Genomic DNA, 24,775 nt, shown 5'->3' with positions numbered 1-24,775 from the left:
TGTGCGATGGGGTAATGCTGCTTCCCTGCCTACCCTCGGGAGGTTACAGAGGCGTGATGATGGCTGTAAAGTTGTTTGAGCTTCGGATGGCAGGAGCTTGTGGTGGTGTTACTAACTTTGGTGATGATGATGCTAATTACTGAGCTGCTGGGAAACTCCCCATGGGAGGAGGCGGGAGAGGGGAGGGGAGGCAGGGAAAAGTGAAGGGAGGCAAAGTGAGCTTGGGGATGGAGAAGAGCCTGTCCCTGCTGGCTGCTCTGTCAGGCCGTGGGAGAAGGGCTCAGCCTGTTGGCAAAGCGTGGGGATGCTGGGATGGATAGGAGAAGCCATGGCCCAGGCGCTGCATAAGGTAGGAGAGTGTGCCAGGGCTGCGGCAGGTCCCTCCCTGCAGCCAAGACCTTCCTGCCAGTGCTGTGCGAGATGCTGGTGGTACACGCGATGGAGAGCTCGCACAGGAGGGTCACCTTGCTGGCGGGGCGGAGGTGGGCTTCCTTACCCCTCCCGTGGCCCTGTGGAATGGGGGAATTTGCCGGCCATGGCTGGTGGTCACTGGGAGGAGAGGGACTGGCACTGCCAGGCTCTGAGGGATGGGCAAGGACAGGGTCCTCTTCACCTTGGAGGTCGGGTCTGGAGCTCCCATGGGAATACTCAGTGCTGTGAGCGTCTGGTTCTCCACAGGCAGAGCAAAGGCGGGTTTGGCCTGGGAGAAGCTGGTGAGGGTGAGACATACTTGGTCACATTTCCTCTCTGGTGCAGCAGAGCCATCAGCAAAAGTAGCCGCGTTAGAGCTCGGTCCCTGTGCCTGCAGTTGCAGGCAGCCAGATCCGAGCTCCCTGGAACTCGTGCACCGTACACCTGAGTTTCCTCTCTTTTAAAAGTAACATCAAAGCAGAAGGTTTTGTACCACATGAAGCTTGCAGACATCAAAGACTTGCTCATAAATTTAACCCCTCTGCTCCTCTGTGGAGGAGGTCATAACGCTTTGGCTTTTGATTGCCTGGGTAACAGCTGTGTTTATAGGGTTAGTAGGATGTGATCTTTCTAAGACTTTGAAAATATCAGAGGTTGTGCGTCCCTCATCCCCCCCTTCTGAGAGAGCAACCACTGTGGAAAAAGGAGAGGGTCCATGGAAGAAAGGGGCTGTGTATTCCTGAAAAGACTGCCTGGGGAGGGGCTGAGGACCTGCCCCAGTTCTGGGCCTTGTGTTGAAGGTCAACACAAGTCTCTGAGGTCAACGGGACTGTGCACGTGCCAGAGTTCAATAAAGTGATAAAGCACTTTATTGGGTCGAGGTCCGACAGTTGAAGCAAGAACCATGGGAAGGGGTAAGGATCAAACCCAGCCCTCTCACCTCCTTGGGGATCCGTGCTCTAGAAATGGTCCTGTTCTTCTGGACCCTCCTCTTCCCAGGGGAGCGCATCAGCTCGAGGGAGCGCTTCCTCGCCCTTCAGAACCGTCCCCCACCCTGTCCTCAGCAAAGACCGTTTATAGTCAAGAGAAAGAGGAGCCATGTTTGATTACAGTGATGACTTGCAGAGATGAGTTGCTGATGTATTTAGACACTGAACAACTCGCAAGCACGCTGCATCGCCAAACATTCCCTAGGACAGATGTTTTTATAAGACCTTTTTTATGATTACAGTGAGAAGCAACCATAAAAGAAGGGAAAATTTTGTAGGGAAAATCTTCCCACCCCAAAAGCAGGTTGCCAGAGCTCTTTTGATAGTTTCCTCATGATTTACTAGGGGATTGTCAGGTTGCAGGAGCTATGTACAGAGCAGATGCTTGTGGTTGAACCTCTGCGGGGCCTGCAAGTACAAGAGTTCAGTTTCTGGTGTCACTGGGCAGGGAACAGAGCTGGAGGGCAGTGTGGCATCCGTGGCAGAGCCAGGCAGGGGGGTGCTGCCTGTCCCTGCTGAATTGCACGTTGTCCAGGCAGTGCTAGGATCAGAGCCCCCGGCCATCCCCTGTGACTGCGCTGTGGAGTGCAGAATTGGCCAGATGGATGCTGAGGTGCAAGGATAAATACAGCCTCAGGGGTTTCCTCCTGGACACTTGCGCTGTGGCCCCAAAGCATCTTTTCCCTGGTTCTCTTATATTATTTGAGAGAAGATTAAACTGATACTTCCTTGCAGTCCCTCAGGAGCTAGAACACGGAGGGGTTGCACCAGGCAGCCTTTGCTGCTCGATGGTGGCTGTCAGTGCATCTTCCCTCTCAATTTTAAGATGAGGGTAGCCTCTTTGTCTCATTGATGTGTAAACTACTGCAATGCAAAGGCAGTGCAAATGCACACCCTCCTTTATCCCACAGCCTTTATGTTTTGCTTAACTGCATGGGTATAATTATGCCATTATTGTTGGTCAGACTTTCTGGTGTAAACGTGCTCTGAGAATCCGAGAGCAAGGGGGGATGGAGAGGAAGAGAGAAGACAGAGTCAGGGAGAAGGAAGACAGCTGCTGCTAAATTTAAGACTGTTCCTATGATACCTGGAGGGTGCTGTGCTGGTGTCAGTCCTGTTGGAACTGAGCAGGTAAACACTGAACCACGGCTCGTTCTTGTAATGCTTTATTCTCCTGTTCAGTTTGTGGGACTTTCTGTAGTGCTTTGGGCAGGGGCAGACCTGGGAGAGGGGCTACACTGAGATGCTTCCTAGCTGGAGGCAGGATGCACCAGAAGACTTTCTGGAGGGCTCAAGTCTGACATGTACTGGGAGGCTTGTCCAGGGATTTGGGCTGTTTAGAGAAGCAGCCAGTGATCTGGATGCCTCCGCAGAGTCATCTTAAGTTGTCTGACCTTTCTTTCCATGTGTCTGTACGAGTCTTTCTATTAAGCTCTAGGGGTCTTCTTTTCTTTAGCTCTTCGTTGACTCAGGTGGGCTGGTTGCGCAGATGCTGCATGAGCCAGGAGAGAGTTAAAAAATGTTCTCCCAAATCTAGAAGTGCAATGGAGACAGCAAAGCCAGGGCCAAGATTCTCATGAGTTTTGCAGTGCAAAGCCGTGACATACACTGCTCCTCACAGGGACTTCGGTGCTAGCATGGGGGGCAGGGAAATAAATGGCTAGATAGAAAAGCTCTGCAAAGCAACTGCACAGAGATGGTGGGGGGAGGCAATAGCGTTTTCTGGCTTGTGCTGCCTCCGCTGCATTCAGTGCCTCAAAGGTAAATTATCAGTTTCTTCCTTAAATATTAACAGCTGCCAGGTAATGAATTCCCCCTCTCTGTTTTATAATGGCACTAAAATTGGGATTTGTCTTGGTTTTCTCTGTAATTATCCAATGAGAGTGTGTGAGTGAGAGGGAGGCATGGCAGAGCTGGGCCTTGCAGGCTCTGCTGCAGGCAAGTGTCGTGCCTGAGGGACCAAACCCAGGCACGACCATTTCCCATGGGCAGCTCCAGCGTGCGGGGCTGGGGCTGCACAAGCAGCCACGTGAGGCTTATGGGTTTATGATCCTTCATTAAGTTATTTTTTTCTCATGCAGAGGGGTGGGTTTGGAAGGTAGGCTAGCATAGACAGTTGGAGTAAAAGCCAGAATTTCCTGCCAGGCTCCTCTGCATCCCACGGAGGTGAAGGTGGTCCTGATGATGTGTGCTTGGGAAGGGTGAGTGAGGAGGGAGCAGCATCCCTGGCAGGGAGAGGTGAGGCAGGAGTTGTCCTGGTCCTCCAGAGCCCTGGGGCCAAATGCTGTGCTTGCTTCTCTCTGGGCACCCCCCTCCTCACTGTGGGTGGCACCTGTGTTTCAGACAACTCTGTGACGTGAGGTTTGGTTTTGTGAGAGACCAGATGTCTTCAAAGAGCTGTGCACAGCTCCCTGCGCTGCGCTGCTGAGTAACAGTCCGTGTTGTGCCAGTCCAGGGCTTTGCCTTTGCATCCTCTGCCTTGCTAACCTGGGTGGCCAGAGGAAGCTTCCTTTAAATTGCCCCTGCAGAGTCCAAAATGGGAGTCCAGAGACTCCGTCTTCTGTGCCTTGGGTGTAATGTAGACTGCTGCCTGGCTTGGTTGGAGAAGCAGTGATCATCTCTTTTACCCACAGCTTTTGCTTATGTGAAGGTTATGGGCACTGGATGCTTAAACCACCCTTTGCAACCAAGTTCCAGGGGTGTCTGCTCACAGCAATCGGCTTTTCAGTACCCAGGAGACTCAACTGATGCTAGTTTCATTTTTGGGAAGGTGACTGCTCTGCTATGGAGCCCCTGAAGGTGCTGTGAATGGTTTTGTCATTTCTTCATTTAAGCCAAAAAAAAGCCAGACAGTAACCTCCAGGTCACCTGCAAATATTTGACACTTTTGGGTGCTGAAGCAGCACCTTACAAGGTGCACTGTGCAGCACAGGACAAGTGTTAACTAATCTCTCCTCTTTGTCCTGCAGACAATATAGAGGACTAAAGCAGAGAAGAAAAAGAGAACCTGTCACCCGTAAGAGGCAGGTAACTCCCACACGCTCTGTGTGGCAGGGCAGATTGTATCTGTACCAGCTGCAGGGTGATCAGTATCCTTTATCCAGGGCAGCGATGGCTTGCGGACTGCTTTCTGAGGGCTGGTCCTAGAGCTGCCATTGCAGCATCCTGCCCGCATTTTGCTCTGAACACAAGCAAGGCAGAGGTATTGCTGCCTCTGTGCCTGTGTGTCAGCCCCTACGCCTTGTCCTAGATGAGAGGCTTCAGTACTTAAGGTCCAAGAGATAAGGCTGAATTCCTTATCTTCCTGTCTACAGGATATTCTTGTTGCTTGGACACTCTCTTTCTGCTTTTTCCCACTACACCTGTCCCTTTCCCTTGTTCTTCCTTGTTCTTGTTTGTTTTGAATCAAAGCTGCGCTGTGCAGAGGAGATAGGAGGCAGGATTTAACACAAGCCTGTACTTGTGCATCAACCACATACAGAAAAAAGGACGTTCAGGGTGCCCCGTGTACAGGATGGCTGCCAAGCCCTCGGCTTTGCAGGAGTTACACCAGGGATCCACAGGGACTGGGTGCTGCTCAGACCCCTTGGGCTGAGGATCAGGGGAATGTATGAAAGCACATCTGAGACCCCGTATTCCATTCATAACTGACTAAGTGTGGAGGCCAGGTTTAGAGCTAGAAACCTGTAAAAGCAAGCCTCTTACCAGAGGAAACTGCTCTGGGAAGGAGGTGAAAACTGAAGTGGTGTCCAGGGTCCCCCAGCAGACCTCAGCTGGAGATTACGACAGGTCTGCAGAGCAGCTAGTCCAGTGGTCCAGGCTGGGGCTGACCAGCCAAGCTACTCAAATACATTCTTCTTCCTTTGACTCATTGTAACTGAATTTTCAGTTATTGGCACTTTGAAGCCATAATTGAGGTCTGCTTTCCTCCTTGCACAGCCTCTCCTCCTGGCAAATTGTCAGCCATCAAGTGGTATGAGACAGTAAAAGAGATGTTACAATCACCATTTCCTAGAAACTGTCACTTTAAAGAGAACAATACTAAAAAGAGGGATGAATCAAAGCCAGACCCAGAGCAATAAAACTAAATGTTTGTCTTTTCTCAAAATCTGGAACTCTTCATTCATTTCTAGGGTCTCTGCTGTGCCTGGGGCACGCTGTACACCCACAGTTCCGGCCTCTCTCATTTAATAAACTGCACATGCCAGAAGAGCTTAAAAAAGAAAATCATAGTCTAGGTTCTCTTTGGATGTAAATCAGCATAACTCTGCTTAAATCACTGGAGCTATGCTGACACCAGATGACACGGGGGCCTCTGGTGACCGGGGATTTTGTTTGCTTTTCTTGCAGGACTCTCTCTTGCTCAGCCAAGCGCGAGTGCGAGAGCATGGCTGTGCCTGTGTTTCACCAGGGTGCCAGCAGCCACCTGTGTCCATGCCAGCACCGGGGGCTGAGCTCCCAGCCCTGGCTGGTGGGGTCTGGCATGTCAGGGAGCACCTGAGGATCCAGCCGGTCTGTGTGTGTGGACTGAGGCTGGGGAGGGAGCGTGGTCTGGCTGTGCTTGCTGGAGCCGTGCTGTCTGCTTTTCTCTTGCTTGCTGGGTCTATACAGACAATAGCTTCTGTACCAGTAACTTGTGTTTCTCTTTCTAGGAACTCTATTTAAAAACCAGGGAAATGCACCCTGCTAATACGGGGTTTGGGTTTCATCTGACAGACCTGCAGCGGTGCGGGAGCCTGTATAATCAGAGCAGTTTTGTCTGTACCTTATCTTTGATAGCAGCTGTTACCAGCTGCTGGGCAGGGCTATGGCGCTGGAGGCTCTCCCAGAAGATGCAAACACGCACGACCTTGGGGCAAGTTTGGCTTTTGTCTGTTACTGCCCAGCTTTGGGGAGGCTGGATCACAGCCTGTGAGCAGCTTGTCCTGTGTGGTCACTTGGTCACCCCGCTGCCTTGGTTCATCACCAGGGCAGCTCTGACCCCAGCGTTCGTTTGCAGTCAGGCAGGAGATTTCAGTGACCTCGGTGAGGGACAGTAACCTCCTTTGGCAGTAGGTTGGTCTCTAACCCACTGCTTACGGGGAAGATGCGGTCCCATCCAGTACCAGCCATCTTTTTTTGGATTTAGGATAGTCTTGGGGTGAGTGAGGGTTTCAGGCTTTCTCTGGGCTGTCCTTGCTTCTGTGTTTGGACTCAGTGCAGGAAACTGAGGTCCCTGCGAGCTGGCTGGGCATCCTCTGTGGTTGCAGGAGTAAAGAGAAGGATGTGAATCCATAAATCAAAGGAAACGAGGAAGGTTCAAGTGCTGTTTCTTGGAACTGACGATAAAAAAAACAGTTGGGGCAGCAGGAAAGCTCCCTCTGCCCCTGTATGAGTGTGACTGTGAACGCAGCTGTTGAGGGGGGATGTCAGGGTTAGAGGTGCAGGCATGTCCCAGCTGGGCAGGAGAAGGTCTCCCTGCTTTTGGCAGTCGTTGCTGGCTGCCCGCTGGGCTGGGCACAACCTGCATCCAGGGTTGATGTGGCAACCACAGGCTGCTGCTCACACCACCTTCAGCCTGCACCCGTGTTTCCCATTAGCAGTGCTATTTTTGAGCCTCCCAAGGCAATTAACACCAATTAATCTAAAAAAGACTAAATAATGGGTTTTTAGAGCCCCCGGCTCTTTCCCGTTCTCCATACGGCCCCAGAAGACTCCAGCCTGAACCTGGCAGAGGGCTGAACCCAGGTAAGCGCTTCATGTGCAGGGACTGCTGGGGAAGCTGCTTGAGGAGGTGTGCAATCAGAAAAGGGCCCGGAACAATCCCATGGATCCACTTTTCTATCCTGGATCATGGTACCTGAGCCACGGAGAGAGTTGCAGTTCCCTGCAGTGCTCATTGTGCTGGAGGAGAGGGGGAACCAGAGAGGTACGGTCCTCCTTTGAGAGCCAGCAAACAGTGAGACCACTGAATATGCTTGGGTGCAGGAGGTGCCGCTCCCCTGGGGTGTGCAAAAAAGTCCCTGGAGGATTTTTTGCCTGTATCTAAAGCCGTTTGCATCCTAGTATTCTCTGGGCCCTGTCACGTAGAGCAAATCAGCCTCCCTGTCTTTGCCTTTCCCAAATGGGGCATAGTTTCATCTTGCCCTTTACAACAGCATGTACCAGAGTAAGAGCTGCTTTTTGCTGATAGGAAAAGCTGTTTCTGTGTTCACATGTGATTTATGTCTTACCTGTTTAAGCTCTCCTGAGAAGGGCTGTGTCTGACCATCGCTGAAATGGCAAACCCACAGGTACCGGCCCCAGAGTCCTCCCCACCCCCAGCACAGCCAGGATTTCGTGTTTTGCAGGGTGCCTTGCATAACAAGGCCTTGATCTTGAGTGCAGCCTTCAGGCATTACTGGAATATGAGTAAATAGTAATTAAGATTTGGGCGTTTGCAGTGAAGGGTGTTTATAGGAAGGTTAGGTGTGCGTTATGGGTCCTAATGTAGACGGGTGTACGCAGATCCACCGACTAACTTCACCAGTTCGTTTCCACCCCTGGTAAAGGTGCTGCATCTGTTCAGCTGCTTTTTGAAACAGTGCTGCGCTAAGAGCAAGTAGGTGTCTAAATAAAAGTGTGTTTCAAGAAAGCAGCACAGTTTTGGCAATCCAGAGACAAGCAGGCTTTTTTTTTGCAAAGCATTTTCAAAGCAAATTGTCAGCAGGTTCCAATTTCAGCAGCACCGAGCGCGGTATATTGTGGGGAGGAGGGCATATCTGCTGCTGGGGGAGCCTTGGATCATTTCCATCGCTGAAAAGGAGCGTGTCCTTCACTGGCAGCGGGCTTATAGGCACCTGTCTCCTCCATCACCTCCTACTCCTCAGTAGGGCTGGAAGTGGGGAGGTGGCGGTGCGGTCTAGTGGATAGAGTAGGTGACTGGGAGTTGAGCACTCTATATTAACCTTGGCTTCTGTGCTAATTAATCAAGAATATGGGTTATATCCTTTAAAGCAATGGAGTTATTTCGGTTTTGCAAATTACTGCTGCTCAGCTGAGACTCAACAGCTGAGCGTGGTCCTAGTTCCACCCCCCTCCAACTGCAAAGTAAATCGCTGCAACTAGTTTCAGCTGAAACATTGTGCTTTGCTGCTCGGGTGCATGGCAGGTACCACAGCTCTGTGTGAGGGTGAGTATCAGTTACACTCCAAGAATTTACTGCTGGCCAGCATCTACCTATAACCTGAATTGTTCTGAGCGAGTGGTTCAGTTCACTCCCAGTTTTGGTGTTGAAGGGATCCTCCAGGTTTCTGATGGGCCAAATTGACCTCTGTAGCTGCCCATCTTCTTTCATAGACTGGAGGGACCATCCTGGAATGATAATGCTGCTAACTTGTCTCCTTGGTTAGTAATTTAAGCTTCAGGTGCTAAATCTAGGCTTGTGTGTTTCTGTTAAACGGTGATAGGGAAACCCAGCCTGGCATGGTAAATCCTGTCAAAACCTATGTGGAAAAGTTGCTACATTAACGACAAAGTATGGCTGTAACTGTTAGAGTATGTTTGAATATGCTGACTAATATATTGCTTCCTAAAGAGAAACCAGAAGTCATTCCCATGCCATGGGTGCACTGGTCTCAGCAGTGAGGGCTAGTTACCTGGCCTGCGATTTCAGCGTAGGTTACTGTCCAGCTGGTGAAAGAGTGTAAGTCCAGTATGGATAAGGCTGTTGCAAAATCGGAGCACAGTGGCACTGGCTTTCAGGCAGTCAGATTGGCACTGCAAGTAGCAGAGGTTTCAGTAACGCTTCAGCCAGACACCCACTCAGGCACGCCACGTTCTGTCTCAAAATAAAACCAAAACCAATACTGTCACCTGCTATTGATCCAAAGGTGTGGATTTAAGCTGCATGTGGCAGTAGGGCATGCTCCCAACAGGTCAGCAGTTACTCGATTAAGGAAAGAGGGAGCGTGGGTGTTGTTTTGGTTTTGTTTGAAACAATAAAACCCAAGTTATTTGAAATCTTAACAACAGAACCAGCTTTTAGCACCGGCTTTTATAGGGATGAGTGGGCGAGTTGTTTAAAGGAAAAAAAAATCTTTGAAAACAGTCCAAGTAAGGGTTATAATTTCATCCTACAAAGGAAGCGCGGTGTGCACGTCCTGTGTTTGAGCAGTGTGTGTATGGTCTGCAGCAGGGGCTGTGGCTGTGCAGTTTGCAAAGCACACCGAAGGGCACACGTGTGCAGAGGGCACGCTCGGGTACACACTCGCAGCGCCCTGACATGAGAACTGGAACCTGAAGTTGCAGGTGATGTCTGCAGATCACGGACGTCTCACTCTTCTTTGCTGCATCCTAAACCCAGATGCAAAAAGTTGTTTCCTCTTGCTGCTCCAAGCACCGACCTCTGGTGTGTGGGCTCTGCTCTGTGTTATACCCATCTTCTGCATTTTGCCCTCAATAGCGGCTTCAGATGCCCCCTTTCATAACTGTTCCAGGTCGACTCGGCAATTCAGATAAGGGGCAGAGTCTCAGTTCTGGTTCGCTCCCCTCTTCCCCCTCCCCACCAAAGTATCCCCTTAACGCAGCCCCCCAGCAATGCAGCAGCAGGGTGACAGTACCTGCAGCGTCTGTGCCCCCGCACTCAGTGTGACAGCAGGCAGGTCGGCTGTGCCCTGCTCCTTGCCATTCCTTGCCCCTTCTTCCCCTGCTCAGTTGCTGCAGCATTTTTAAAAATTAAATCACAAACTCAATTGGAGTTTAGTATGTGAGCTCCCCAGGCAGCAGCTTAGTTCGAGGCCAATTCCCAGTTGTCTCTCGCCTTCCATAGCCTGTGGCACCAGAACAAAATAGGTGCAGAGTAATTGCCTTTTTGCCTGCTTTGTCCTGATAGCAGGATTTTGCAAGGACCTGTGTGACGGAAAGTTGGCCTTTTCTGGCACATGACAGATGGGGCTCCACCACAGGACAGATCCTGGCCAGCATCACTGGTGCCCCGGGGGGGATCCATCTTGCATGCCTGAAGCATCCCCACCGTGACAGTTCTGCCCGTGTCTCATCAGCACGGGGCATCTTATCACTTGTTGCTTCAGAGCTGGTGTTTGCCCCGAGCGCAGCCTGGTCGCCTCCCGTCAGCCAGATCAGCCTCGTGGGCACTGATGGATCCACAGTTCCGGAGGGTGGCTGCCCCAGCTCTGCCGCTGTCCTGCTGGAGATGCGTTATGCATCCGTGACACCTTGCCCTTGGGTCCAGGATCGTTACAAAGCTCAGTGAGGCTTCACAGCCCCTCTTGGGGATGTAAGGGGGCTGAGAGCTGCTGTGCCCTGCGTGCTGCCTGGCAGGGGCCAGGGCCAGGCACCGAGCCAGGAGTCCTGATCCTCAGGCCCCACAGTTCCCGTGTTTCTATTATGAGTGACTCCTGGAAGTAAATTTACTGGTATGGAAAGGCACGGGCAGTCCCCAAAAGCTGCATTTGTTCAGGATAAAGAAATTTCCTACTTTTGCAATGAAAAATGAGAATGAAGTGTAAGAGGACAGTGTGGACAGTGAGCTGGAAGTGCCAAGGGGGCTCTGTCCCTGTTTTGCTACTGCCCTGCCAGGTGGCCTTTGGCAAGCTGCTTCTCTTCCCAGTGACCCATTTCACTGTCAGAAATCCATTTTGCATTCACATTTCACAAATGGGAGGTAAGAACAGCTCTTTGGTTGTTGCGTAGCATTTTCATCTTTCCATGTTTAAAACCTTGTTGCAATTAGAAATTTCCCTCTATTAAACAGTGGTACATCTAAATTAAGAGATACTTGTGGCTGAGCATCTTTGGCTCTTGCGATAAGACAAAAAAAATCACATATCTAATAATATGAGGAGCAGGAGGACTATCAGGAGCTAAAAATGGTCCTTCAATATTTTGGTGCTTTAAATCTGTGTGATCATTTTGTGTCTGTATGTGCGCATTGCATTCGCCGTCATGGTGTGTGTGCCTGTAGAGCTGAGTGTGTTTGCAGATGTAGTTTAGGAAAATTGATCCCAATCTATTTTTAAGGTAAAGTGTGTGTGGTGGGTAGGAGGTGAGGAGGTGGAAGGAAAGCTAAATATTCACGTAGCTCCACTGTGTGTTTAAGAGCATCATCTAATAACACTAGGATTGTGGCAGCGAGGTGAGGGAGAGAGAAGCGCTTCGCTGGAGCCCACCCCCTCGTGCAAGGGCACAGGAGTGACTCGGGAGGAGTGTGGCGAGCAGGGCTGTCGCTTTAAGCTGCATCTCGCACCCAGCGGGTCATCGGTGCTGGCGACGTTCTTCACATGGCTGCGCGCTCTGCATAAATCTCTGCTCCGGCAGCCGGAGCGGAGCTGGGGAGAGCTCTCGGAGCTGGGGAGAGTTCTCTCGGCTGCTAGCTGTAGCTAAACAGCATCGAAGCAGCAGCTCCGCATCACCAGCCTCTGCCCTGCGAGGTGAGGGCGTTTTTTACTTGTGGACATGTAAAAGCTGGAGCCTGGGGAAGAGCTGGCTGCTGAGGTCAGTAAGTAAAACTCGCGTTTTGTTTGTGTTTTCCTTCTGTCCTCTGAAATGAGAGGCTAGATCGGGAATAAGAGGAGGAGGTAGATAGAGAGATACAGAAGAGAGATTTACTTGGGCCAGGGCTTGCATATTGCCCATGTATGCTTATTTTTTTGAAGTTATCAGGTAGCTTCAGCTTGAACTTTTTATTATTAATATTTTTGCAACTTTCTGGGAAACGGATGCGAGCAGTGCACAGACTGCTGGGGTGTCTGCCCATGTCTCGTAGCAGAGGGCGGTAAGTGTGGTTGGTGGTTCTCTGTGCCTGGCCACGCTCGCTGGGGGAGGATGGGGTGTCTGCCAGCCCTGCCTTTTGGAGGGAGCGTGGCGGCAGTGCTTGAGGATTGGCATTGAAAGGGAAGTGCTGTTCTCAGCAAAGATGGGACAAGTTTAACAGCTTTTCTGACTCTGAAGATGACAGTCTCATCAAGGAGTGGAGACTCCAGCCGTGTTGGTGGCTGGGGACTGGGAGAGCCCGGCTCCCAACCCTGGAGATAATCCTCCAGACATGTCACCTCCCAGTAAAGCAGGCTGCACCTTTGGGCAGGGGTTTGCTTCCATGCCCCTTCTCCAGCACCCCCTGTGCCCCCCAGGAGGCTCTCTACAAACCGCCCTCAGGTGCCTTTCACCAGGTGAAGCAATGAGATGGGGAAATTAAAGTGCCTGATGTACCTGTGGGGTGAGGGGGTTTGGCGTCATGGCTATGCCAGTGGTGCTGGCCCCCGTGGTGGGTTCCTCTGGGGCGAGGTGTTAGGGTGATACAGGGATAAAGAAAAACCACATACAGAGGACTGGCAGGTAGTAGGGTAGCGTGGGATAAAGCACTCCCAGCACTGGCAGCCCCACTCCTGCCTGGTGATTTTGAGGTCAACTGCCAAGAAAAGAGAGGAGGTAAAATAGTTGTGATGTGTCTGGTTTATAGAGGGAGAGGCAGATAAGGCATGGCACACGGGCATCGATGTGTTGGAACGAGTACCTGCCAGGCCCTGGGCAGATAAGTGCCTGCTAGAACAAGGGGCACAATTTTTCCAAGAACTATCTGCAGTCGAGAGCTTGGCCCTGGGGACAGATTGCTGGATCCTGTCCCAGCTCTGCCGCTGTGTCACTTGGTCAAGTCACTTCATCTCCAGGTTGTTTCCTCCCTGAAATAAGGTGAGGAGGAGGAATTGCGGTGGACACATTTGAATGTCAAGGCAGTGCTCTCTGAGGGAGCAACAGTGAAAACTGCTGCTTTATCCCTGAACTTGCTGCTGCCCACACCTCGTCCCTGACCTGGCCCACATACCAGAGCCAGTCTGCCTGTGAGCAGCAGGTCCAGAGCTGTATCCACTGTGCCAGACCGACCAGGGTCCATCTGCTGCTGGGCAGCGGGTCCTGCCCGCAGGTAGGGCAGTGCCATCCCCTCGGGGAGCTGGATGAAGCTGGAGTGAGAGGACTTTGAGCTTGACAGCTCCTTGCTGCATCAGGGCAGCTCTGCAAGAAGTTGAGCCTGGAGCAGGGGAGAGGCAGGCCAGTGCCCTGTGGGAACGCCAGCTGCGAGAGGAGATGCTGACCTGACGAAGGAACAAGGTTTGGCCCTTTGGGTAGCTCACGAGAGCATCTGTAGTTTGGTGGGCGAAGCTCCCTTCAAAGGGGATGTTTCACCCATGGTACAGCAGGTGCTTTTGGCACATGGCAGCGGCAGGAATCACTGGGGGACATGCTGTGGCTCTGCCAGTGCAGAAATCATCTGCCGTAGTCCCTGGGGGCCCCTGGAGCCCTCTCGGAGCAATCTGGGAGTGTGCTGTTGCATGGCTGTGATCGGACAGGCTTTTGGTGGGGCTGGGCAGCAAATGTGGAGAGAGCTGCGTCCCACCCTGGCTGCCACTGCTTCCCGGGGAGCCCCCCCGGCTCTGCCCCAGCTGGCTTCAAGCCCTGTGGGGGCCACAGGAGGCTGTGGGAGAAGCCACTGTGGCCAGAGCCGTTCAGTTGAGGGTATTTGTAACAGCAGGTGCCCGTGTGTGGTGGGACAGCACAGCCCGGGCCAGCGGTGGGAGTGGGCTGCTCGGATGCCAAAGCCAGACTGGGGACGGGGTGCTGCCCAGGAACTGGTGCAGCGTTGTGGAGCAGAAAGCCTGAGCCACGAGGTCAGTGACATTGCCTTGCTGTGACCGAAGACTTACTGCTTCTGGCCCAGACATGAGGATCTCCCTCATCTACCTGCTAGAACACACTGTGTCCTGCTCCTCGTGGACATCAGGCGTGGGAATGCCATGTGAAACTAGCACAGAGATAATTAATGCATCTTCAGCCAATCCTGGGATGTGGCTCGGGAGCAGGAGTGTGTCGGGGAAAGGCTCTTCTCTGCAGAGACCCCGGTGGGCAGTGGCCTCCAAGAGGCAACCTGCTGGGCATTTGTGTGCGGTGGCTTCGGGTGTTGGGAACTGGAAAGTGGTTTAGTTCTTGCCGTTAGCCCTTCTGCATTTGCTTAGTGACTTTCCTGAATCCGAGTGAAAATGGCCAAAGGGCCAAGGGCACAGGAGTCTGTTCTGACTTTGTTTCGCTTTGCCTGGGATCACTTCAGCCTTGGTCTCACCCGCGCAGCTGGAGCAGCCAGTCTGAGGGATTTCCCCACGAGATGCTGGTCTGTGCCCTGCACTCCTGTGCCCAGGGGGCAGAGCCAGGTCCCCCAGCACCTTCTTGGCCAGAGACTGTGTAAGGTTTTATTTAGCATGAGTTTTTGGAGAGGAAATAGGTTGCATTTGTGCTCTGCAGGGCAGGGGCTTTGGGCAGCCCCAGCACCAGGCTCCCCTGACCCCTCCTGAAGAGCCACCAGTTTCAGCCGAGCAGAGGGACTCCCTGGGGCAACACCACTGCAGGGAGAGGGGCGAGCGGCAGCAGGCACCCCCTCACTCCCCACAGCTGCTCTTCGGTGTCTTTCCAACACCTCAGCTGTGTTTTACACATTCCACATCCAGCCTGGCAGGTTAAACAGCCTGCTTATCCACCAGCAAATAAATGTATGTAAAAACCCGGATGCCTTCCAGTGAGGGCGACCTGTTCCAGGTGAGCGAGTCCTGCTCTCAGGCTGTCCTTAGGCAGGTTGCTCAGTTCTCTGAGCTGGCAGTGTCCAGGTGGAAATACCACTCACAGAAAACAGGGACAAAGCTCTGACCCCCACGTAAGAGACCTCCACCTGCCTGGGACAGTGGCCATCCCTGTCTCGCCTGAAGTCAAGGAACAGGAGCAGAGGCTCCATGCCTGTCCTTGTCCCTGCGTGGAGAGAGGCATGTGTATCTCTGTGCCCGTGCCAAGGGCAAGCGTGTTTGCAGCCAAAGCTGCCCTGGGCGCAATCAGCAGCCCCCAGGCTGTGAGTGCAGCAAAAGCCCATGGTCCCTCTGCCCAGTGCAAATGGGGCTGGTTTGCCTCTTTGCCCATGATGAAGGCTGGCTGACCAGTGGAAAATAACAGTTGGCAGGATTGGGGCAGTTGTGGTGTAGAGGCAGAGGATGGGGGATAAGGGCAGGCAGGAATGCCAGCCACGGGGCGAGAAGTGGTCTCAGGGCTGGAAGCCAAGGCAGCTGCCTGGGAACCATTTAGGGGTCTGGGTCTTGGGCCTGTGGTGCCTGGTTTTTGTATGTCTGTGCTATCGCAGGACTGTTGCTCAGCCCTGTTAGGGGATGCCCTGGCTCTCAGGAAGCCTCCTGACCACCCTGGCTGTGCCAAGCCCTGGGCAAGCACAGCTCGGTAGCAGATGGTGGGCCCCAGGGTGTGATTGCGCATCCATCTGCCCTCACAGCTCCTTCCTCGGGGCTAGGAACAGCCTCGTGAGCAGCGGGAGCCAAGCACGCCGTGCCTTGTCATATCTGGGCATTTTAATTAGGGAGGCGCAGGCCTGGGGCGCGGGTTGGCTGGGGCAGCACTGGGGGGAGCCTGGCATCGGCAGGTGCTGACGGGGGCCCTGCGGCAGCCACATCCCGGGCTGCCGCAGCACGTGCAAGCCCTAATACTGGCCCGTGGGCACCGGCCTCCTGCCCCTCCGGGTGCCACCGTACTGGGAGGTACCCAGGCACGCAGCCAGCCCCATCCCACGCTTTGCATGCACTGGCTGCTCTTCCTACTGATTCAGAGCATCCTTTCCTCTCCCAGGCACGTTTTGAGCAGAGATCCCGACACACAAAATTGCAGGATCCCTGGCAGGATGCACCCAGGGGAATCTCGTCTCTGTGACGGGGAAGCCCTGAGCTGGGGATTCTGACCGACAGGCTGCTCCCTGCAAGGCAAAACTGCTCCTGCGGACCTGTGGCTGCTCTGATTTACTCTGTGCAGTCGCAGGGAAGCGAGCAGGAGGCTTGGTGTGAATGAGCCGGCTTCCTCCTCTAGCCTGAAATTTGGGTCACGCAAGCCAACATAGCAGAGCTGGGACAGGCGTAGTTCATCCTCGGTTCAAGCCCAAGCAAGCTTTGATTTCCAAGGTGCAACTGCCAGCGGTTCAGAGGGTCCGCCTGAGCCGCTGTTTCATTAGCAGATTGGCACGTGGAAGGAGGTGAGAGGGGTTTTTCCCCTCCCTGATCAGCTCCCACATTGCTAATGTTCCTCTCTGGCCCGCTGCTAATTTTGATGCTGCCCTAAATAGAAGCTGAGTGCATCTCATCTGCTTCACTTAGCATACAGGAAAATTGTTTTCCTTCATTTACTGAATCCAACTTGCAGCTTTAACCCTGTCAGCACAAGTCTCTCCTCATTGCAGATCTCCCTTGAAAGGCTTTGCGTGCCTCTGCCCTGGTGAAGAGCGCTCTGCTGGTAGGAGAGGGAGGGCTCCTGAACTGCCCAGAATGGCCACCAGCAGAGCTAGGAGAGGGGCTTTGCTTTGTGAACAGCCAAGGAGATCCCTTTCTGCACTGAAAGCTCTGGTGCTCTGGGCCAGTTCTCTCTGCGCCCTCTCCATTGCTCTGGCAGGGCGTGCTGCTCTCCAGGGGGGACCCAATGCTCCCCCTCAGAGTGGCCTTCCCCAGCCCCGTTCGGGAAAATAGCTCAGCACTGGCAAACCCAGTTGTAAGAGTTTCTGGTTGGTTTCTGTTGTGGTATTTCTTCCAGCATCTGTTGGCACCAGCTCAGCATGCAGGGACCGTTCCTGAGCCTGGCAGATGCCCTTCTTATCACTGTCTAATTTTATATTCCGTTGTGAGTGGCTCCTTGGAAGGATCCGCTGCTCCGACTGCACTGGCCGCCCCAGGGCGGGCAGGACTCTGGGTTTGCTCTCCCAACACGGGGCTCATCTCTGTGCTGGAGCTAGACACAGCACAGCGCTTTTGAGAGGCTGCCTTGAATGTGAACCCTTCTGCAGCATGACTTAAATATATCGCTGTCTAGTGTAAGGTGCTTATTTGGGGCTCATTTTATGAACACGCTTATTTTTGTGCAAGAACTGTTTTCCTGAAAAACTATAATTTTGTGGCATTGGCAGCTCGGTGACTGTTGGAGCAGGGGGTGTACTGAGGACACAGGAGCACTGGAAGGAAGCACTGGGGGTGCGAGGGGCAGTGGCCTGCAGAGGTTAAATTTAGCTGAGTAAAAAGGACGGCTGAGTGCTGGGATGCCTGAGCTCGAGCTGAGCCTTAGCTGGGCACACAGCACTTCAGCCAGGGTGTCCACACAGCTCCCCCTCATCCCTCTTCCTCCCGACCGTGGTCCCTCTCTGAGCCCACGCCTTTGCCAGCTCAGAAGCTCCTCTTCCCAGCGGAGCAGCGCCAGGGCGAATGCTGTCCCCTTTCCTCCCCTCTTTCCCTTTCAGCCTTCAGTTTGTTCTGAGCGCTCAAGATGCTCCGCAGCAATGGAGGCTGCTCTGCAGGTAGGAGCTGGGCGCTGGTTTGGGTGGCACAAGTGCCCAGAGCCTCTGGGGTCAGGCACAGTGCGGGTGACCTGTTGGAGGGGCTGCAGCTCTCCACAACTGGCCATCCTGCAGAGCACGCGTCGCAGAGGAGCTCTGCCCCTTGCTCAGGGGTCCCTGCAGGAGAGGGGACTTCGTGATGTTCTGTGGTCTCCTCTGAGAGGATGGTGTTAGTTTGTCCACGCTGAAGGGTGGCAAGAGAAACAGGGAGAGGTTATTTCGGAGCCAGGAGAACGGAGGGAACAAGTAGCAGTGACCCCCGGCAGGCTCCAGGCTGCGGGGCTTGGCAAGCTGCAGGCACGGCCAGTAGCCAGCCTCTGAAAGGCCCAGGAGAGGGCATGGCGTGTTGCCACGTCAGGCAGGCCAGTTGGACACGGGGAAGTTGTTTGGGGTGTTCTGACTCTCTTCTGTATGTTACTGTCATTCCAGAAAATCAACCGGACCCCTTCGGATGAGGAATGCTTCTTTGACCTGCTGAGCAAGTTCCAGAGCAACCGGATGGATGATCAGCGCTGCCCGTTGGAAGAATGCCCATCGGAGGCGGCAGAGGCAGCTGCCACACCGGTCCCTGCCCTGGGAGAACGGATATGTAAGCACCGATGCGTTTCTAAGTCTCTATTACTATGGGAGTGATGCTGCTCCCATGGTGTGGTGAGCCGTTGTGGTTTTACTGTGAATCTTGTGATGTTTTCCCCAAGCCTCGGCTCTCTGAACCTAGCAGTTCTTTGGCAATCTCCGATGTTATTTAAGGAAGAAACATTCTTATGTTAATGGTTGCTGAGGGAAAAGCCAGAGAATGTGGACTAAGGCTGGGAGAGTAAACCAGGAAGAGAAATGCAAAAATATACTTGGGTTTTTTCAGTATGGATCTTTAGAATGTCTCGCCTTCCGAACAGTGGGGTTGATGCAAGGACATCTGCCTCTGCCAGCACCTCTGGGAGGAAGATGCTGATGGTCGTTACTGAGGGAGCCGTGCAAGAGCCTGGAGGGTTGGGGCACGCAGAGGGCTGGGGTGGGCTTTCACAGGCAAGTTAAAGTATTGCCAGTTTTTCTCAGAGTGTTGCCGTGGAGGAAAAACTTCTGGATTTTGTACAGTTCTTGGATGCTGTGGTGATAGGTGCTGTGTAAGAGCTGAGAAGCTAGAAGGATGGATAAACAGGAGGAAGCTCCAGCAGGCAGACAGCTAGCTCACCCGTAGGAAGAACAGGGATAAACTGAGGAAGCCATCTGACAAATAGATGGGACAGGAGAGGCAGGACAGGTCTGTGTTTGCACTTCGGTTTCGTGTCCTTTTTTTGTGATAGGGTGTTGAGGGCTTTTGTTTAAAACAAGCTGCAGAGAAGGACTAATGTGTGCAGGTCCCACTTGTGTGCTTAATCACCATCACAAAGGGCTCAAGACACTTCACTTGAACTGATGGATTTACCAGTTTCCAAACGAACACAAAGTACAAACAGGAGAGGAGGAGACCCCTGACATCCCTTCAGGAATGGCAAGAGCCGCAGCACGAGGCTGCTCGGAGAAGGAGGTACCAGGGGCAGGGGCTGAAGCGGCAGCGAGAGCAGGGCAGTGCAGAGAAGGTCAGGCTGCAGCAGGAGGGCAGGTTGGCTGTGAGGTGAGAAGGTTTTTTATCTTCTAAAAATAGGGTGGAAATGAGCATCACTTTTTCAAGACAGGCATTTCTGATACAGAAGTGCATTTGGCTGTAACAGCTGTGTAATTTAGGAGACAGTTTAAAATACGAAGCATTATAAAGACTGTGCAAGTAGGCACGTGTTCTGTTCGGCTCTCATTTGGTATCTGAGCCTTTTGGACTTGTTATTTTCAAGGTTTCTTTGCGAGCTGAAGGGGAAGAAACTCATCTTTGTGTCAATGCTGAGATTTTTTATGTGTTTCTGCAACTCCACAAGCTGGGGCTTTAAAAAGAAAGCACATCATGTCGGGAGGCTTGGGACACCCTCTGCTCGGGTGCTTTGTGCTCACTGGGACAGTGACACCATCGGGGCTGGGTTTCTTACGGTTTTCTTTTGTCCCTGTCCCGGGCGCAGTGTCTGTTGTTTGGGAGCAGCTGCCAGCAGCCAACGGGCTCTTTCCATCCAGTGCTGCCCAGGAGGTGCTCCCTGGGCTGGGGGCTGACTCACTCACTTTGCCAAGGTCCTGGTACTGCTCGTGTGCTGTTTGGAAATCCTCCCTTTGTCCTGTTGTTTCCCTGGCCCACGCGAGCCCCTCGGTGCTGCCCACGGGATGCTGCCCAGAGCAGGCGTGCCAAAGCTGGGGGGCACAGCCGTGTTCCAGCTGCTCAGGGCCCGAAGGCTCCTCCAGCGCTGCACCCCGATGGCTGGAAACCCCCAGGAACGTCGGGTGGCTGTGTGGGATATCCCCGCCGGGGTTTATGGAGTATAGGTTATATGTATAGGTCCTGGACTGGGACCCCCGGTGCCGGCCCCCTCCCAGCAGGCAGAGCCCAGGGTGGCTTTGCTCCACTCGTGATGGGAAGAGCCTGGCCCCGTCAGTGTTTCCCGTGCAGGTGCTGCAGCTCATGGCAGCCGGAGCATCTGCTGGGCTCACCCCGGCGGCGCCTCTACTTGAGCTGGACTAAAAAGGCCAAGCTTTGGGGGGCCTGGGGAGGTTGTGCCACCAGATGTGTGGCTTAGCCAGGCCTGCGCTTTGCCAATTACCTGCCTGTAATTATACCCGGCCCTCGGGACCGTGTAGTGTGCCCGTCACTGAGCCACACAAGCGCTGCGGAGCTCTGCGTTCGCCTGCGGTTGCTGGTGTCAGCCCAGCGTGCCCCGAGCGCTGTGCGGGCTGGCCCTGGCGCAGCCTCTTGGCTCCAGGTGGAAACCAGAGGGGAAGCAGCCGCAGAAGCTGCCAGGTGTTGTGCTGGAAACAACAGTGATCACTTGCAGGCAGCACTTTGCGTCAGGACACTGGACTTTCTGGCCCGAGGTGGCATCTTTGGTGTCCTCCAGGAGCTGGCCGAAGCAATAAATAGCAGGGAGCCTGTCGTGGGAGGTGGTGCAGCAGATGTGTACGAGAGGTTCTGCTCTCTACCCTGTCAGGGCACCTGCTTTCCCCCTTTGCTGCCCAACAGGTTGTGTGCGCAGCAGGCTAGTGTGGGAGGCACGCTCTGCCCAGCCCCACACACTGGGTGCCTTCGTTAAGGCTTGTTGTCCAGGGAGCGTGCTGGAGGCGGCGTGCACGGCCCTTGTGGGGGCTGCGCTCCAGCTGGACGGGGAAACCGCCGCTCTGCTCAGCTGGGAGCTTCTCTGCTTCCCAGAGGGAAGGCAGGGCAGAGGGTCCCGCGGCTGGGCCAGGAGCCGCGCGCAGGCAGGCTCCCCGCAGCCGGCCCTGCTCACCCTTCGTGCATCTCCGGGGCTGCAGCCCAGGGCGTTTTGGGGAGGTGGGTACCAAGGGCTGTGCTGTAGCACCGGCCTTCAGCAGCTGTGACATGGGGCAGGGGGTGTTGCTCCCCATAACACTTGTTGCTTTGATGGTAGGTTTTTGCTCGCTTGCATTGCTGGCACGGGGATCGTTCCCGCTCCCCCACGCAGGCTGGAAGATGTCGGTGGTGGCACAAGCAGCTGGCGCCCCAGCCGGCTCAGCCGCAGGGGGCCTGGCTGTATAGTGAGCCCCTGGCCCTCGCCGTAAGGCGTGTGGGGGGCTGGGGCACCCTGCAGAGCAGAGCTGCAGCTCGGGCACAGACAGGCAGAGCTTGTGACCCTGCTGCGTGCTCCTCTCCCCGCTCACAGCACAGTCCTCCCTGATGGCGTCTCCGCAGACGGAGGAGTTCTTCGATCTCATCGCCAGCTCCCAGAGCAGACGACTGGATGACCAACGTGCCAACGTGGGCAACCTGCCAGGCCTCCGGATAACACACAACAACCTGGGGCACCTGCGTGTGGAGGGGGATGCCCAGGAGCCTGGGGACGAGTTCTTCAACATGCTCATGAAGTGTCAGGTACTACCGGCATGGGACTGGGTGGGCTGCCAAGCTGCAGGGGGGACACTAGTATCTCCCACACAGACAAATGCCATCCTGTGACCCCACCTGGCCTGCTGGGAGGGGCTGTGGCCACAGCCCTGGGCAGCCAGGCAGCTACTCTTTTTTGCCTCCGGGTCCTTTTTTTCACCCTGTACTGAGGGCTGTGCTTTGTCACCGCTCTACAAGCCAGTGGCTGAGAGCCCACCCTCCAGGCAGTGCCTGCAGCCCTGGGCTGGGTCTCAGCTCCTCCCTTAGCCTGGTCCCGCTGCCCTGCGCCCCCAGACAGGAAGCATCTGCTCTGGGCACTGGTCCCAGCCCTTTACTTCCACGACAGGACTGTTGTGTCAGGACTCAGTCCTAACGCCCGCTCTCCTCCCCGTGCAGTCCTCCAGGATAGATGACCAGCGCTGTGCACCACCAGACTCCATCCCCCGTGGCCCCACTATGCCAGACGAAGACTTTTTCAGCCTCATCCAGCGTGTCCAGGCCAAACGAATGGACGAGCAGCGGGTAGACTTGGCCTCCGCTCAGGAAGAGGCAGCAGAGGAGCCGCAGAGGCCTGGTTCCAGCTAAGAACAGGGGTTTGGTTTGGGGGGGTGGTGGTTTCGGTTTCATTTTGTTTTGTTTTGTTGGTTTTTTTTAAAAAAGAAAAAAGCGTAGGTGGTTACAAACCCCAGCACTCCTGCGCTACCACAGACTTCTCCAGGGAGCTGCCCCGGGGACACGGGGGAGCCGTACCTCCTCGCTCGGCGCAGGCAGTGTTACAGGAAGGCCCACTGGAGGAGGGGACAGTTTTTAAACAAGGGGTATTTTTAGGACCTGTGGCTGCTGTAACACCAGGCACAACAGGAGGGAAGACTACTTTAGCAGCCCCTTTGCTTATCACCTAAAATTCCAGGAACTTGTGCTGTCAGGCAAAGGAGGAGCCCAGAGTGGGTAGTTAACTCCAGCCTTGATGTCTTTTATTTCCACAACAGTTTTAATTTCATGGGGGAAGGGAAGAGCACCTTTTCCATTTTGAAGTTGTCCTGTTTCGCCTGCATCGTGAGGTGACACAGATTGCTCTGGCTCCTTCCCTGGAACGTCTTGCTCAGCTTTGTTCCTTCTACAGGAGGAAATGAGCCCAAGTCAGAGGCCACACCGGTCCTTTTCACCCTCACCCCTGCGGTCATGGTCCCACACACCTTATTTTAGGTTTGCTGAGGACTCAGCAGTGAGCCCTAGGACACCCCCACCGGCTCCCCAGCCCCAGTCCTGTACCGGGACCTCCTGAGCAGGAGCAAAGCCCCGCTCGCCATCAGCTTTAGTGGGATCTGCTCACCTCTAGAGAGCAGCCGTGCAACAAAGCCCAGCTCCAGCCTGGGACGGAGCCTGACCAGTAACCGCCAGCTGTGCGCCCCGATCTGCAGACCCAGGACAGGGGGAAGGAGGTCCCTGTTCGGCACATGTGGGCAGCTGGTGGCTCCTGGTGCTGCTGAGCCAGAAGTCTCCTGCAGGATTTGTCCTGTGGGCAGGCCTGCATTCAGCAATGACCCGCTCTGAAAGCCAGGAGGTTTCTGGCCACGGCTTGTCAGGAGTTGCTCTCCTCCCTTTTGTGTCCAGCAGCAGTTGGGAATAATAGCCTCTCCCTCCCCTTGCTTCCTCCCAAACCAGTGCTGAGCTTTTCCCAGTCCCTGCAGGCCCTGGCCCAGCTGCTCCCGGCAAGGCACTCTGGTTTTGCCCAATCTGTCTCCAAGAATGGAGCCTCACGAGAGCCCCAGACCGGGGTGCTGGCTGGAAGTCAGCTCCACCCCCCACACAAGTGCAAGAGTCTACATTTACTTTTGTTCCTTCCCCTCTTGGAACAGCTGGAAAAATCAGCCCAGAGAGGAAGCAAGCAGGGATCTAACTTCAGGAGGTGGAGTATTTTTCACTTGCTTGACCAGCTAGGCTATCTTGGACTTCAGAAGCTCCAGTAATGAGTTCTGCCAAAGCAGATATGTTCTTATAGAGAACAAATCAGCACTTTCTCTTTGAAATGCATTCGATGGAAACATTTCCAACCAGCAGTAAGATTTTTAGACCAGTGATGCTGCTCATCGGGCATTTAACCTGCCTGCACTGACCATGTGGAGAGTTAGCTGCATTTTACCTGCTACCAGGGAGCACTCACCTGCCACGCTGCTGCATGGACTGCTTGGCCGAGGCTCGGCCTCCTCCCTGGGGCTGGTCAGAGCTCTGGAGAAGGGGCAGGACCTGCCCAGCCACCTGCATACTGACCTGGCTTGCGTTTGGAAAGAGGAGGAAAACACTGAAGGTGAAGGTGACTTGACCAGCTGCAGGCTCGGGCTTGTGCAGCTCTCAGCCAAGTGGTGAACTGGAATCTGACCATTAAGCTTTCTGAGGTGTTAATTATTTGCCATATACTTGAATGTATGAGCTTATTTATTTTTTACATGTGCATTTGCTAATGTCATTTTAATGGGGAATTTCTGACCCACAGGTACTTTTTTTTTTCTAAAAACAAAAATAATCTGCCAAATGAATTAATATATTAGAAATGAATACAGCTCAAGGGGAAGGGGAGGGGGGTTGTGCTTAATAAATATTTGTGTCTAAGCTTCAGTGACAGAAATTCATTTCATTCATTCCCATTACTTCTTGGCCAGCCTGCCTGCTTTGCCAACAGCAAGGCTGACGCTGGCCCTTTGGAAGGGGGTTGGGCATGGGTGGTGGTCTCTTGTGGCAGAGACCACCAGGTTTAAGTGTTAGAAGGGTGTATGCACCCACCTACACCTCCCTTTACATTAAAAGCACACAGGGCTCTGAGGCAGCAACCACCGTCCTCAGCTCTGCCTGCCTTCAACGCACAGCATCGCTCTGACCATGGGCTGCAGAGGGAACACACCGAGCCCTGGGCATTCCCTGCCCAGAGCAACCACCCAGGCCCAGAAGTTACCAGGACAACAGGGCAGACAAAGCAGCCCTGCAGTGGCCAGGAAAAAAACTGCTTTTCTGTCAGCTTAA

General features: G+C 53.9%; 1 protein-coding gene across 4 annotated transcripts in view; it reads left to right on the top strand.

Moving 5' to 3' along the window:
* Positions 1-24,373, top strand: part of GPSM1 (G protein signaling modulator 1) — an 83,071-nt gene extending 58,698 nt beyond the window's left edge. For 3 of the 4 annotated variants that reach the window (XM_055719848.1, XM_055719849.1, XM_055719850.1), the window contains 3 exons: positions 18,214-18,373; positions 21,537-21,745; positions 22,154-24,373. In XM_055719848.1, the coding sequence (XP_055575823.1) occupies positions 18,214-18,373; positions 21,537-21,745; positions 22,154-22,342 (558 nt within the window). In that variant the 3' untranslated portion in view covers positions 22,343-24,373. Of the gene's footprint in view, positions 1-11,653; positions 11,874-18,213; positions 18,374-21,536; positions 21,746-22,153 lie in introns of those variants that run through there. The other variant, XM_055719851.1, reaches the window with a different exon arrangement.
* Positions 24,374-24,775: the final 402 nt, after the last annotated feature.

The sequence above is a fragment of the Falco cherrug genome, chromosome 9 (assembly GCF_023634085.1).
Source record: "Falco cherrug isolate bFalChe1 chromosome 9, bFalChe1.pri, whole genome shotgun sequence".
NCBI classification, from domain to species: Eukaryota; Metazoa; Chordata; class Aves; order Falconiformes; family Falconidae; genus Falco; species Falco cherrug.
The sequence above is the reverse complement of the archived record's forward strand: the minus strand, read 5'-3'. Positions and strand labels throughout refer to the sequence as shown.